General features: G+C 46.0%; 1 protein-coding gene across 1 annotated transcript; it reads right to left on the reverse strand.

The window, feature by feature from the left end:
* Positions 1 to 5,758: 5,758 nt before the first annotated feature.
* On the reverse strand, positions 5,759 to 8,795 carry LOC135389572 (uncharacterized). The gene is made up of 2 exons (XM_064619608.1): positions 8,287 to 8,795; positions 5,759 to 8,126 (listed from the first exon to the last, which is right to left on the reverse strand). The coding sequence occupies exons 1-2, from the start codon at positions 8,793 to 8,795 to the stop codon at positions 5,759 to 5,761; spliced, it is 2,877 nt and encodes a 958-aa protein (XP_064475678.1).
* Positions 8,796 to 14,262: the final 5,467 nt, after the last annotated feature.

Here is a 14,262-nt window from a genome sequence, read left to right on the forward strand (position 1 = left end):
GTATTTATTGCTAGTAAGAAAACTAAAAAGAAAAAAAGGTCGCAGTCACAAAAACACAGTCTTCTCTGGTCAACAGCACCCGTTAGAGCGGAGCAACAGTGTGAAGTAGTGCATGTATGTACCTCTAGTGCATGTACACTTAGCTTTAAAAGTTATCTCTATGTTCTCTGACAGACAAAGAATGCTAATCATATATATATTCACAAAATTTGCCCCAAAGTATTCACCCAACAGTAAGTGCAGGGAGACATTAAAACTGCATCATAAAAATCACTTGTGAATAAAGACCACATGTACATTCATAAATAAACTTGAAAACAAACAAGTTGGCGCAGCTAGCATACATACGAAAAGTTCTGCTTACCACTTTGAAAAACTTTTGAAGCGATGGCCTTTTGCAGCATACGATTAATTTACGCCAGCGTTGCCACTTCTGTCTGTAAACGCCCTATGTCTTCGAACTCTCGTTGTCTTTGTTCTCTGATTTTCGCGGAATCCAGGGGCAGAAACAGTGTCTTCTTCTGCATGCCTTCGTGCAGTGCTTGTTTGCCCTGCCGTGCCTAAAAGCCGCAAAGACATGTTTCGATCAGCGAATACTGGCGTACACCGTGCGACGAGCGAAATCTGTGACCTGTATTCACTTCTAATCTTTCACTCACTTCTTCACTTTCATTCACTTCTAATTAGAACACCAGAATAAATCATTTCGGGGCGCAATACAGGTGCCGGTTCTTACCTTTTTTTCTTCTGCAAGTGGTTCGTGATCCACTTTACACCTGCTTCAGCGCCGCTCGTTCATCCTGCCTTGTTTCTGGAATGTTTTTACGACAAAGAAGTAAGAAAACTTATTGAAAATAATCTGTGGAAACCACCTTACCTGTCGTGTAACATGTGTCGCCTCGTCGCATTTCAAAATGCCCCGAAAAAGTTTCGTTTGTTGTAGTATTCTATAGCGTGGAAGTTCACAACGATATTGTGCTCGACGACGTGCTTTTCCGGTTCGTTCTCACATTGAATAAACAGGAACATAACTGCAAACTTGCCAACGAAGGGAACCGCACCGAGCGACACAAATAATAATGGCGCCGTCATGTTCAGAAACTGCCAGAAACAGAATCAGGATCAGGCCTACTACGCGCACAGGTGGCGCGCTATGTTAGCCGTCATCGGAAGCCACACGGAGAGGAAATATCCGTTACGAATTAATGTGCGCGTGAGGCGTAAAAAGGACCAGTACATTAAAATAATAAGAACTAAATTCCTACAAACTTTCCTAGCGTATAACTAATCGAATTTTGGAAAATTTCTTACGTCCATCGAGTTATTTACAGGATAACCACGTGTCAAGTTTTCCTTGTCTCGTTGCACTTAGAAAGTAACTGTTCAGTAAAGGAACGTTTCTTGCTCATATTTCGTTGTCTTCTTTCTCCAAATTTCTTGGTTGACTGTCTTGCAACTTGACCAGAGTAACGCGCACGAAATGCGATAAGTGTATCGTCGTATCGGCGACGCTGTTTTTTGTGCCGGAACTTGCTGTCTTTGTTCTTTTCTTTTTCTTCTTTTTGTGGTGTCGTCAAGCATAGATGTAGTGAACGTCATTTTGTGAGAGAGGATGCGAGTGAGCCCGCGCGCCCTCAAACCATTGTCGGCAACTCAGCTGTTACCGGCACCCAGAGCCGTGCTCCGGCAAATATATGTGACGACACACCAAGCTACCAATAAGAACACAATACAGATGTACAATTATAACAACATCAATAATAATATAATAACAGCAATAATAACAACACAACGGCTGTCACTTCGTTTTTTTCTCTCGTTTCTTGTTTTTTTTACTAGGTGCCGCTTTCCCATGCTGTTTATCGCACGACAAGTACCTGTCGCCGCAGCGAGATCGACTATCTGCGGGGACGGGAAATATGTCTGTCGTACGACAAAGCTGCTTGTTGTACAGCATCCATTCCTGTCGTTACTACAGACTCTTTTGTAGTTACAACAAGACCGCCTGTTGTAACGACAGAACAGTCTGTCGTGACGACAAACGTGTACATCACACGACAAACGTGTACGTCACACGACAAAAGTGCTAGTCGTAACGACAGGCGCCCCTGTCATAACTACAGACTTGTTTTGTAGTTACGACAAAAGTTCTGTCATGACGACAGAAATTTCTGTAGTGACGACAGAAGTGTCTGTCGTACGACAAGAAATTTGTCGTGTTTTTCGATCGGGAGTTATCGACGGAAACTGCATCATTCGAGAAGATGCTTAATTGCATGGCCTTCATGTGAGGCCGCGATAGTAGAAAATCGTGGTCCACTACGTCCATCACCAATGCTTTTGTGAACAGCTTCTGGTTCTGGTATTCTACGTTCACTACTGTACAGTCTTGTAGCTCGCGGCGAGAACCGTCGAAGCCTTGGACGGGGGGGGGGGGGGGGGGCATTTCGGTCGCCCATGAAAATGCCCGGCGCCGACTAACTTCTTGTTCACAATACTAGCAGTGACCCCGCTGTCCTCCAGCGTCCTCGTCGGTTTCCTGTTACTATTCAGAGTGATGTACAATAGGTTTTGGTTTACAAGGTAGACCGTCTCATGTGTTGTGGTAGGGCCAGACTGGAGATAACGACGCACTGCAGTTGAGCCATAGTCACCGTCGTCCAGCTCGTTTACGGCTTGACTAAGATCCCGGTCTTGTCCTTGACTCCACATTCCGCTGAACCCCTCACGAGGAAACGCGCAAAAAATAACCGATGCCAATTTCGAGAACCAACTCTTCGAAGCCAATTCTATGTAAATTGACGGACGAAATAAAGCACATGTCAATTTTTATTTTGACATGGTTTGTGGTTCAGTAATAGCATGGAACGTAAGGTTAACTCGTTACTGTCAAGTAACGGGAACATGTTCCTTTTGCTGATTTGGTAACTGGTAACATATCTAGTCCATTTTTTTCGTGGTAACGAGTAAAAGTATTGAGTTCCGTTTTTTTTGGTTACCTGTACAAGTATGCATATAAGTGGTCCATCAGCTTGTTATGAATGTTTTGGCACAAAAAAAAAGATTCTATAGAGGTGCTTCTATGGTTCATTTTTCCTTCTTTTTTCAAGTGTATTATGATATATAGTGTGAGCGCTTTTCGCAACTGCTTGTTTTCTCGAGTGAGTGTTCAACATTTGTGGCACAAGATCACCACGAAGTAGTCCTTTTCGATCCACTAGATTATGTAGGCCCGGTTTCACCAGAGCTGGTTAACTCTGACCGAAGATCAAGGATCGCTGAAACTAGCAACGCTAGTTAGTAACATCATGAATGCTTCAGTGGCAATAACTACCCTTGGTGAAGAAGCAGTTAACCCTGCTTCTTCACCAAGGATAAACTCAAGGATGAACTCAACTTGGGGGACCGCTGATCTCGGTTCAAGTGTTAATCGGGGTTGGTGAAACCGGACCAAAGGGCGTGTTTGTTGAATCAACATGGTGAGAATGCAAAAAATGGTAAGACAACTGAACAGTGTTCAACATGTTTTATACAACATGTTTTATACAAACTGTCTCAGCTAACTGCGAACATATTTTTTAAGAATATATATGACACTTTTTCCAAGATGAAATCAATTGCAATATAGCGTATGCTGAAGGGCATTGACTTAATGGGCACTGTCCAAAGACAATGTCTTAATTAACTTGCTACGAAGCTACGAAGATGTCCCAATGAGAACATCTGTTCCTTTCGGTAACCTGGCATCGTAGCCGTTTTCAGAACAAAAATCGGTTCGATAGATCGCCCGCAAAAAATTCGTGAAGAAACGGCATCTTTACTTCATTGCACATCTTCGGAGGCACGTATTTCCTTCATCCCCAACGTGAGAGAGAGAAGGAGCACAGTGCCGCCTCATGCTAGGATAGCAATGTTTGGAAGTCACCAAGAGCAGGGATCGCAACCGGAACTGAGCCCGAACCGAAAACTGAAAAAAAAAACACGTTATTTTGTGACGAACCTGAACCGAACCCGAACAATTTTTTTGCTTGTCCTGAACCGAACCGGAACTGGATCGAAAAAAAATACCATACGGTTACCGGTTTGGGAATTGGTTCAGAGGTGAAATAAGTGTACTACTGACTTATCTTTTTTTGTTTGTTTATTTATTTTTTGTAAGAGGCCAGATGCGAGTAAAAGCTTGTGACTGTAGCGCCAGTTCTTTTACCGCAGCAAAATAGGGCTCTGACCGGTTTCTGCCAAAAAGATTCCAGCACTTCGCATTTCGTTTTCAGCAGACGACCACCAGAGTACAATACAACATAATATCAGGTAAATAATAAATGTGTTTATTACTTATTGTATTGTGTTTTCGCTTGCTTTCCCGAAAAGTTTTTCACCTGAAACGGTTATCTCACACCTTTCTCTTACAACCGTGCATGGTGTGTTCTGCAACACGATGACCCGGTTCGTTTCTCAGTTTGCCGATCAGAAAAGGATGACAAGCGTCATGTTTCGTCTAAAAAACGTTCGTTTTAATCATCATCATCGTGCAAACTTCCTCTTCGTCCTTTTCGTTTCAGGACAGTTCCCAAACCCATTCAACACACACAAAGAAGATAAAGTTAGTTTCGATTCCCCAACATGGTGAGCGTAAGCTCGCTTTCATGTAGCAAAATTACTGCCCATGAACCGGTTAAACCGGGACCGAAAAAAGCAACGGGTCCAATCCCTGTAGATGTTCCGACTGCTGACTGATTTTTTTGTTTCTTTGTGTGCGTGCGGAGGAGGGGGCTGTTCTCCCTGAACCAAACCCGAACCGAACCGATATACCTGAATCGGTTCAAGCTGATAATTTCGGTTCAGCGGAGCTAAACCCGAACCGAACCAATATGTCTGAACCCGAACTCGAACCGGACCGAAAAAAATACCGGTTCCGGTCCCTGACCAAGAGCAGTTCCCAGTTCGTATTTGCGAAATTCCCCGCTTGAAGGTATATTGGTTACGTAATGTGTAGCGTAGCAACACACACAAAGAAGATAAAGTTAGTTTCGATTCCCCAACATCCTCCCCCGCAGTGAGTAGTTGCTCACTTGATTAAACAATCTCTAGTGGACAGAGAAGTTGCACAGGTCGACGTAACAACGTTCCGTCTGGTAGTCGGACTGTGCACGCTCTTACTTTTCCGTCAGCGCTTGGAGTAATGGTGTCTACCCGACACATCTTCCACAGATGTCTTGGTAAGCGATCTTGCATGAGCAGTACCAAATCTCCGGGCTTCAAAGTTACTGCATTTCCACGTTTCGCTGTGTGATGGGACCGAAGTTGTAGCAAATAGTCCTTCCTCCATCGGGTCCAGAAGGAGTTGAGCAGCTGTTCACGACGTCGGTAACTCTTGTTCAGCGAGCTCCAGTCTGACGCTGTGGACGTCACCTTGTCAGTTGGCAACGTCGTCAGTCTCTTTCCCACCAGGAAATGAGCAGGAGTTAGCACTGAAGAATCCTCTGGTGTATCATGAACAGTGGTGAGCGGTCGAGAATTTACTATGGCTTCAATCTCGGTCAGAATTGTTATCAGTTCGTCATGATGGAGTAAAGCTTTTGATAGTGATCGTCGGAGAGTATTCTTCACTGATCGCACCATCCTCTCCCAAAACCCTCCCCACCATGCTGCTCGCTCGATAATAAATTTCCAGTGGATACATTTTTTCGAAAAGTAGGCGAGTACCTCAGGGCTACGTATATTGTTCCAGAGGATCTTCAAATCCTTAGAAGCTCGCTTAAAGGCAAGCGCCATTGTCGGAATAAATAATCTTACATAATCCCCTTCTGGCTATGAACCGGCGAAATGCCATGAGGAATTGGTTTGCTGTGAGATCGTCGACAACTTCTAGGTGTACCGCTCTTGTTACAGCACACGTAAAAAGAGCGATGTAGCATTTCGTTGAGTTGTTGCCTACAGTCTTGTAGAAGAGGGGTCCCGCAAAGTCTGTTCCCGTTACCTCGAAAGGTCCAGTCCTGTTTACCCTATCAGGAGGAAGCGGGGCAACGTCTTGGAACGTCGGTTGAGCGCGTTGCCGCTTGCACCACATGCACTTGTACAGAGCACTTTTCACAGCTTGACGACCCTGGATAATCCAATAATGTTCTCTTAGCTCAACGAGCGTGTCACGGACTCCCGAATGCAGTAAGCGTTGATGCGTCTTTTCGATAAGTAGTCGCGTGTAAGTGTGCTGCTTTGGTAATATCAATGGATGCTTCACTTCTTCGTTTTCGTTGCTTCGTTGTAATCTTCCCTTCATCCGTAGAAGTGCATTCGGGTCCAAATATGGGTGGAAGTCTCTTAGACTTGACGTTGATTTCACTGGTTGTGAGCAATGCAGTGCTTGCAACTCTTCTGAGAACAACTCCTCTTGAACTTCTTTGATCCAGTACCTTTCGGCCTGCTGTAGCTCTTCCGTAGTGAGGGGGCCCCTTTCTTTAGGCTCTCTTTGTCTCGCATTCTGTATAAACCTGTATATCCATGACGTTACCCTGATGATTTTATCCAGCGAACAATAGTCGTTCAAATTTAGAATTGGCTTCAATTGACGAGATGGCAGGAGCATGACGTATGTTGTCTTGGCTTCTTCGTCACGGAAGTTTTCTCCTAGCATTCCGCGCACGTCAACCAGCTTCGGCCAGCTCGCTTCTGTTTCCTTCAGCCATGGCGGTCCTTCCCACCAGACACTTCTTGCCTTCAAGTATTCAACGTTTACGCCACGTGTAAGAAGATCTGCTGGATTTTCTTTTCCAGGACAGTGTCGCCAATCTGAAAGATTCCTGTGACTTTGTATTTCAGAGATTCTGTTGGCCACAAAGGGCTTGTAGCGTTGTGCTTGACCCTGTACCCAGTAAAGTACAATCATAGAATCAGTCCAGAGTGTGGCCTTAACAATGTCGCTGAAGCTGTGGTTGACATAGTTGCAAAGGCGAGTCCCTAGCAGAGCTCCGAGCAGTTCCAGACGTGGTAATGTAACGCTTTTCAAAGGAGCAACTCTGGTCTTCGACAACAAAAGTTGAACGGTGCATGATCCGTCGGCATATTGGCTCCTGATGTAGGCGACCGCTCCGTATGCCTGTAAACTGGCGTCGCAGAATACGTGTACGGATTGGCTGAGTACTTGCGCCGTACTTTTAATGCTCCTTGGAATCCATATTTCATCGGCTTTTGGGAGTTCATGACACCATTTTTGCCAGTATTCCAGAATGTCGTGCGGGAGACTCTCGTCCCATCTTAGTTCCTTTTGCCAGACACGTTGGAACAAGATCTTGGCTTTTATAACGAATGGTGCGAGAATCCCAAGAGGGTCGAATATTCGCGCTACCGTTTGAAGCAGGCTACGCTTGGTAACGTTAGCTGTCAGCAGAAAGTCCATCACGGAATTTAGCGCAACTCGTAATGTATCACTTTCCGCGTCCCAAACCAGACCTAACACCTTCCTCTCGTGATGTGAGATCAACCTTTCGTCTTCGTAGTGCCGCAGAGTTGCACACAGCTGTTCATCGTTGGTTGCCCATTTTCGTAATCTCATGCAGCAATCTTCAAAAATGATGCCTAATTCCATCCAAAGCTGTTGTGCTTCTTCAACTGTGTCGACGCTGGTTACCAGGTCATCTATGTAGAAACTCTCTAAGAGGAGTTCACAAGTCTTCGGGTACTTTTCAGACGATGTTTGTAGATGGTGTCGCACAGTTCCAGCTAAAAGAAAAGGGCTTGAAGTAGCGCCGAATGGGACCCGTGTCATACGCAGAACTTCAACGTCGGGTAATGGTTGTCCCACTCTCGGTGTTGTCGTGTACCACAGGAATCTTAAAGCATCGCGGTCAGCTTCGGCTAATGAAATCTGTAGGAAGGCTTTCTCAATATCAGCGATCAGTGCAACTGTGTTCCTGCGAAAGCGGAGCAGAACGTGAAGGACCTCCGGATTAAGATTTGGTCCAGCATGAAGAACATCGTTGAGAGAAGGTTCGCTAGCGACACTAGACGAAGCATCAAATACAATCCTTATTTTTGTGGTGTCCCTTTCACGTCGAATCACGGCTCGATGAGGAAGGTAGTACTGAGTGTTAGCCGAGTTGTCGTCCGCTGGTATCTTTTTCGCATGTCTGTTTTGATCGTAGAGGCGAATACCAGCCATCGTACTCTTCAATTACCCCACCATCTCTCATGAGGCGTTTCGTTAGCGATCGGAGTCTTGTCTTTGCTACTTCTAGATTTGAAGGTAACTCGTCTTTTTTCGTGGTCCAAGGTAGCGAAACTCGATACCTTCTGTCTTTCTTCGTAATGGTTTTAGTAAAATGGTCCATCACTTCATTAGTATGATCTTCTTTGCATTCAGTTTTGTTGTGCTGAATCCCAATGTGTTCAAGTTCCCAAAATCTTCGCAGCTGGGAAGAAGTTTCGTCTTCAAAGCTTTCCGCTGTTACTCTAAGCACACCTACATTGGTGTCCAAGTTGGCAGACGGCGATGAGGAAGTAGGGCCTTGAACTGTCCAGCCGAATATCGTTTTAATCGCGAAGAGCTTGTCTGTGATTGGTTCCGTCTCGCCTGTCACTACTGCCCAGTAGGAATCTGCACCAATGAGGATCTGGACCTCGCTATTACAGGTTATGCCCGTAAGTACAACGTCGGCCACCTGCATGCCCAGGGGCGCCGGAACAAGGGGAGCAGGGGGAGCGACGGCTCCCCCACATTTATGAATGGGGGAGCACGGCTCCCCCAGTGTCAGCCCAGCGTCGTATTCTTCTACGGTGTAACGGAAAGGCCCGTGCATGTGTTCTTTCGGCAGCCATAAATTTAGAGAGCAATAAACAGAGAGCCTACCACTGTCACTGTGCGGAGACCGTTTGAGAGGAGCTACATACCAAAGGTGTCAGGTTCACAGGGTTCTGGAGTTGACCATGGCAGGGTTTGTGGTACGAAGTGCACTGTCGACGTTTCGAAGTGCAATAAATCAGTCCGAAAGTCTGTACCGGTAGGCGCGAGCATTACCAGACTCATCCACGGTGAGTGGGTTTTGGGGGGGAGGGGGATAGAGGCGCGAACGGGAATCGCGAAAGACACGCAAGACACAAGACATCTGGGGGAAATAAGGATACAAAGATACCGCCCGGTTGAATGTTGTTATAGGGGCGGTTTGCCAGGTGCAGCCACAGATTTCAGTCGGTTGTGGCCAGGGTGCCCACTTCGAGCTGGCGTGTGAGACCTGTAGTACGACAATAAGTGCAATTGACTGAGACGAAACGTCGCACCGGTGTTGTGTTCACGTGTCGGATTCCAACGGCAACGTCGAGGGAGCGCCATCAAGTTGTCGCCTGCAGCAGCGTTACATGATTATCAAACGCCATAGACATCGGAGAAGGCCACACCTCTGGTAAGAGATATGTATCGCAGCTTGTTTGTTGTCTTCATATTATGTATATGTTCACTTGTCACAGTAAAATATTCTAGCGGTTAAGCGGATTGCTGGCTCCTCACTTTCCACCGTACTGATGTCCAAAACTACCCGCTGTTGTCATTTACCCGGCTTTTCCTATTGAGTCGCCCTGGACTGATAACGACAGCGTGACACCCAGTCAAAGAGCTGGGTGTCAAAGGGACACATTCTTGCTGAACTCCAGACCGCCCCAGGAAATGGTGGTTTCTTCGCAGAAGGCTTGCGGATCGGACGATATTCGCTTCCAGTCGCGGCACGCGTACATGCCGCGACGACGGTTCCTAGGACAAGTACCCGAAGTTCCTTACACATTACTTGACATAGAGGTCTAGGCACTGCGCAGAAGTAAAAAAAAAGCTGGACGCACTGAACGCATACCAACTAGCCCACCACCAAGCGTTATTTCATTACAATACTTCTGCAATGCTATTTTAGGTCTACTGTACAAATATGCAGATGTCGTTTGCCTGGAGCACGTTTACAGTTTGTGTAGCAACCCTGTATAACGCCAGCATGAGCCCTCAAGGAAAATAAGTGATGATGATGATGATGATGATGTTTATGGTAGCACTTTTTTTCGCTCCCCCACTGGAAAAATAGTTCCGACGCCAAGACTCTCTCGGCTAGAATTCGTGTTAGATTACAATCCGGTGGGTGTAGCACATTAGCTGAAATATCAGGTGTTTCCAGAGCTTCAACACACACTTCTTTGCGGGAATATTGGCTGCGAAGCCAAACTTTAACACGACGACACCTTCTTTTCAACGGCCTACAACCGAAGGCGCATATCGTCAACACCTCCACCACTACTGATTCGCAGTCAAGCAGATGTGACAGGGACTCCTTAATAAATGTCCTTTGACTTCCTCCGTCAAGCATTATCCTCACAAACTGTCACTTTGCGTTAGTTTCTGCCCATACCCGAGTTGTCAGTAGAAGGATCGTGCCGCTGTCTCTGTTGATTTCGGACTCAGACATGGTAGATGACAACACACCCAAACGAGAATTCCTGGGTTCTTCATTGCCTTGTCTCTTCAAGGGCTGTTCACATAGTACCGTGAGATGATGCCCACCACAGTGTGAGCATTTTAGACGAGGAGCGGTTCTGCAGTCTCTTGATCGGTGATACCGCTTTCCGCACTTGAAGCAGCGACCTTCTCGCGAAAGTAAAGCTTTCTTGTCTTCAACCGCGAGGTTGCCGTTGCAGTTATCTAGAGTATGGTCAGTTGCTTTGCATAAAACACAGTCTGTCTGTCGAACTGTCACTCCAGTCGCCAAGGCTCCGGTCGTTTGCCGCTCGAAAGGTCGCCTTGTGTCCCTTCGTTTCGTGCAATGGCGTCCGCCTTCCATGCGCTTGTCGATTGACGACATGTCCTTCTCTCGACTTTCCACTTCGACTTTGAGAAAATCTAGAAAATTCTCAATTTCTTCTTTGCCTTCGGGGGTACCTCCCGCGTACTTGCGATTGTAGTCTATGGTCACCTCTTTTGGTATGACCTTGCGTAACACAGTCATCAGCATGACTCCATGGTCTTTCGGGTCGACATCAAGAGCCCGTAGACTTCGTATCCTTACTTGGATCTCATCATATAGTTCCCGAAGTCGAACGGAATTCTGTGCATCGTTAACCTTTGGCAGATTCAACAAGCGGTCTAGATGTTGGTCGACAATAAGTTGCTTCTGGTTGAAACGTTGTTTCAAAATGTCTATCGCAGCATCGTACTTCTCGTTGGTAAGTGGCAGCCCGCTAATAGCGGTAGCTGCTTTGCCAGTCAAGTAGCTCTTAAGGTACTTGAACTTGTCAACTTTGTGCAAAGTTTCGTTTGTATGAATACTGGATTCGAACTGATCCCAAAACGTCGTCCAAAGCGTAAGTTCTCCGTTGAACTTCGGCACTTCTAACTTTGGTAGTTTCACCCTGGTATCAGCGGGGTTTCTTGCCCGTGTTTGTTGCGTGCCTGTTGTGGACTCCGGTTGTACTTCAGGTGGCCTCTCATGCACATTCAGTTTCTGACAAATTTTTGATTTCGTTACACATATTTTTTCTTCGTAAGAAAAGACTGTCTGAATCTCATCAGCGAAGTCTTCATCCACCACAAGAGCCTCGATAGAGTTGTCTAAAGACTTCAGAGTCTCCTCTTTTAACTTCAAAAGATCAAGTTTTGTGCAAAGCTCACCCGTCGTTGTAGTAGGTACCCGAACCGAACCGATATACCTCAATCGGTTCAAGCTGATAATTTCGGTTCAGCGGAGCTAAACCCGAACCGAACCAATATGTCTGAACCCGAACTCGAACCGGACCGAAAAAAATACCGGTTCCGGTCCCTGACCAAGGGCAGTTCCCAGTTCGTATTTGCGAAATTCCCCGCTTGAAGGTATATTGGTTACGTAATGTGTAGCGTGTTAAAATAAGAGCTGCATAATAAACACTCGCTTTGCCGTTAATAACGTGCAAAGCAAATGTGTGCACACCGCAGTTGCCTAGTTGCCTCATTTTAAGCCTAATTATGTAGCTTACATCACCCTCGTTGTAGCGTGCAAAGACAACTGCAAAATGCTGTTTATGCGCTCTGTTCAGTTTCCAACACTCCATTAAGCGCATAAGATAAAAATATCCTAGCCAGTTGCAAAGCTCCTTTTTGCACTCGAACACGCCATCATTCTGCGATCGTAGTGTATGGAAATACATCTCTGGACTTCAAATGACAAAGGCTGCATGCATCACAGTCAGGTGAAAGAGGGTTAGAACTATCGAGTTTAAGCATTATAAACTATCAAGTGTCAGACAACAACCAACTTACCACTAAAGTGCTGTGACACGATTGCCGCTGCTACTGATACCAAATCAACCCTCACTACACAAACAAAGAATAAAACATCGACTCGTACGTGTGTCAAAACCATCACCACCATTCTATGCTCTTCATGCATACTGCAGTTACAAACGTCTATTAACTGACATGTAACCAACATTCAACACTTCAAGCTCACCATATCATCCATACATTCACATGCTTTGAGAGTTCGAAGTCGAAGTTGGGCCACCGACGCCGCGAACGTATCGCGGTCACTAGGATGTAACGAGCATGATAACGAGGCGTTTTTCCTGCCGCCACCGCGGCTCGCAGCTTAGTGCTGTACTTCGCATTTCATTTCCCTCTCCTCGCTCACTCTAGCCATGTTCCCCAGCGGAGCAGTGACGTATCTGCGGAGTGCGCTGTTAGCCCCCTCAAGTGGTGACGCGCTCGACGCGCCCTCTAATAGTGTACCCGACACAATGGCTAATCCTTCTATTCATTGGAGTCAATCCGTCTATTGGGGTCCCCATTGGAAATGGCAACCACTCGACACCCACACCCAGAAAGTCTGACGTGGCGGGTAGGGCGATGCATAATTTGGAAGGGTAAACGTTTCAGAGTAAACATTTTCAAAGTGAGTGTCCAAGCTCCCGGCACTCAATCTTTGGTGCCAGTATGATTTTAAATTTGTCATTCTTTAACAGGAGCATGATGCAAATTTGGACTGCAGCTACCATCAGGCGCGGCTGCTGGAACGGGTCTGTATTGATCTGTCTGACCAGGTAAAGCATTTTCCACCCTTCGTCGCTTCGGAGTGATGTTGTGAACAGCGAGACGAGACGTCGTAATAGTTTCCTAATTTTTTGTTGTCTTCGACAAAGTGTCCAGCCACGTGCACAGTTTCTTGAGCTAGAGGCGCGGAATGAAACACAACGTCCCGTCCAAAATACTCCTGTAGGCATACAACTGGTTGTAGCTCACGAGCTTGTTGTTCGCATAAACAGTGAGCGTCTTAAACATGCCACTCAACAGACGGTTTATTGGAAAAACGACATCTTCCTCGTCCATTTCTCCTCAGTCATCTCAAATGACGCACGCAGTCAATGACATGAATCAGCCGTAGAGATCCAAGTGTGCCCTTTGCAAATTTTGAATAGAAAATTCGATCATAGGATTATTTACCCTGTTGACCAGAAAAAAAGAGTTGGTATGATGTATCTTCCACTCTGTATTGAACAGAAGGTGGTTCGAATATCGTGACATCACTCGTCAGGCAGAGCGGTGACCATTGCGACTGTTTTTTGTCTTTCGTTAACGTCATAGCCGTAGCACAGTGGTTGTGTGACCCTCACTGCAATCCAGAGATATCTGCAGGTGCATCGTGTGTTAGTGCCTTTTGATGTCTTTTGTGATATTTCGTGCATTTTTTCCAGTGCCCTGTATAGGATCCACGTCTCTTCTTGTTGCTATGGTTGTCTTTTTACCGTGCTCGATATGCCTTAACCGTCAACCAAATTCCGCGCCAAGGTGCGCTTCAACATAACTTGGCGATCAGTTTTATTTGTTGCGAGATGGGAACAATAAACTTAGATATGTTTCTCGACACACGACCGCCTCGTTTGGAAATGGGTCCCGTATAGACGTAAAGTATTTTTTGAAAATTGCGGTACATGTTTAAAGTGGAATCTTCGGATAAGGTGAAGTCGTATCCTGATCTATTATACGCAAAAGAAATGCTAAATTCAGAAAGGGCTTTTCTTAAATCCCTCTCAAAATCTAAGGTGCGAAAAGTTATCCCAGTTCCGACCGTGTCCTGGAAAGGAACCTCGATTATCGCATCTTGCTCTTCGTATCCGATATTTAAAAAATCGTTGCCTATCGTTGCTTAAGTCAGGCGCTGGCTCTCCTGGAGTGAGGATGTAGGTTCGGTTGCTGCACCTCATCAGTGAAGAACTTGCTCTGGACGGGAGCGGTCGCTACGTCGCCACGGGGGAAAGGTGTGATTG

Source organism: Ornithodoros turicata, chromosome 1 (assembly GCF_037126465.1).
Source record: "Ornithodoros turicata isolate Travis chromosome 1, ASM3712646v1, whole genome shotgun sequence".
NCBI lineage: Eukaryota > Metazoa > Arthropoda > Arachnida > Ixodida > Argasidae > Ornithodoros > Ornithodoros turicata.

Coding starts and splice junctions, on each gene's coding strand:
- LOC135389572 (XM_064619608.1), bottom strand. CDS start 8,795: ATGCACGGGCCTTTCCGTTACACCGTAGAAGAATACGACGCTGGGCTG. Junction 8,127..8,286: donor ATTACGAAGAAAGACAGAAG/GTATCGAGTTTC, acceptor CGATCAAAACAG/ACATGCGAAAAAGATACCAG.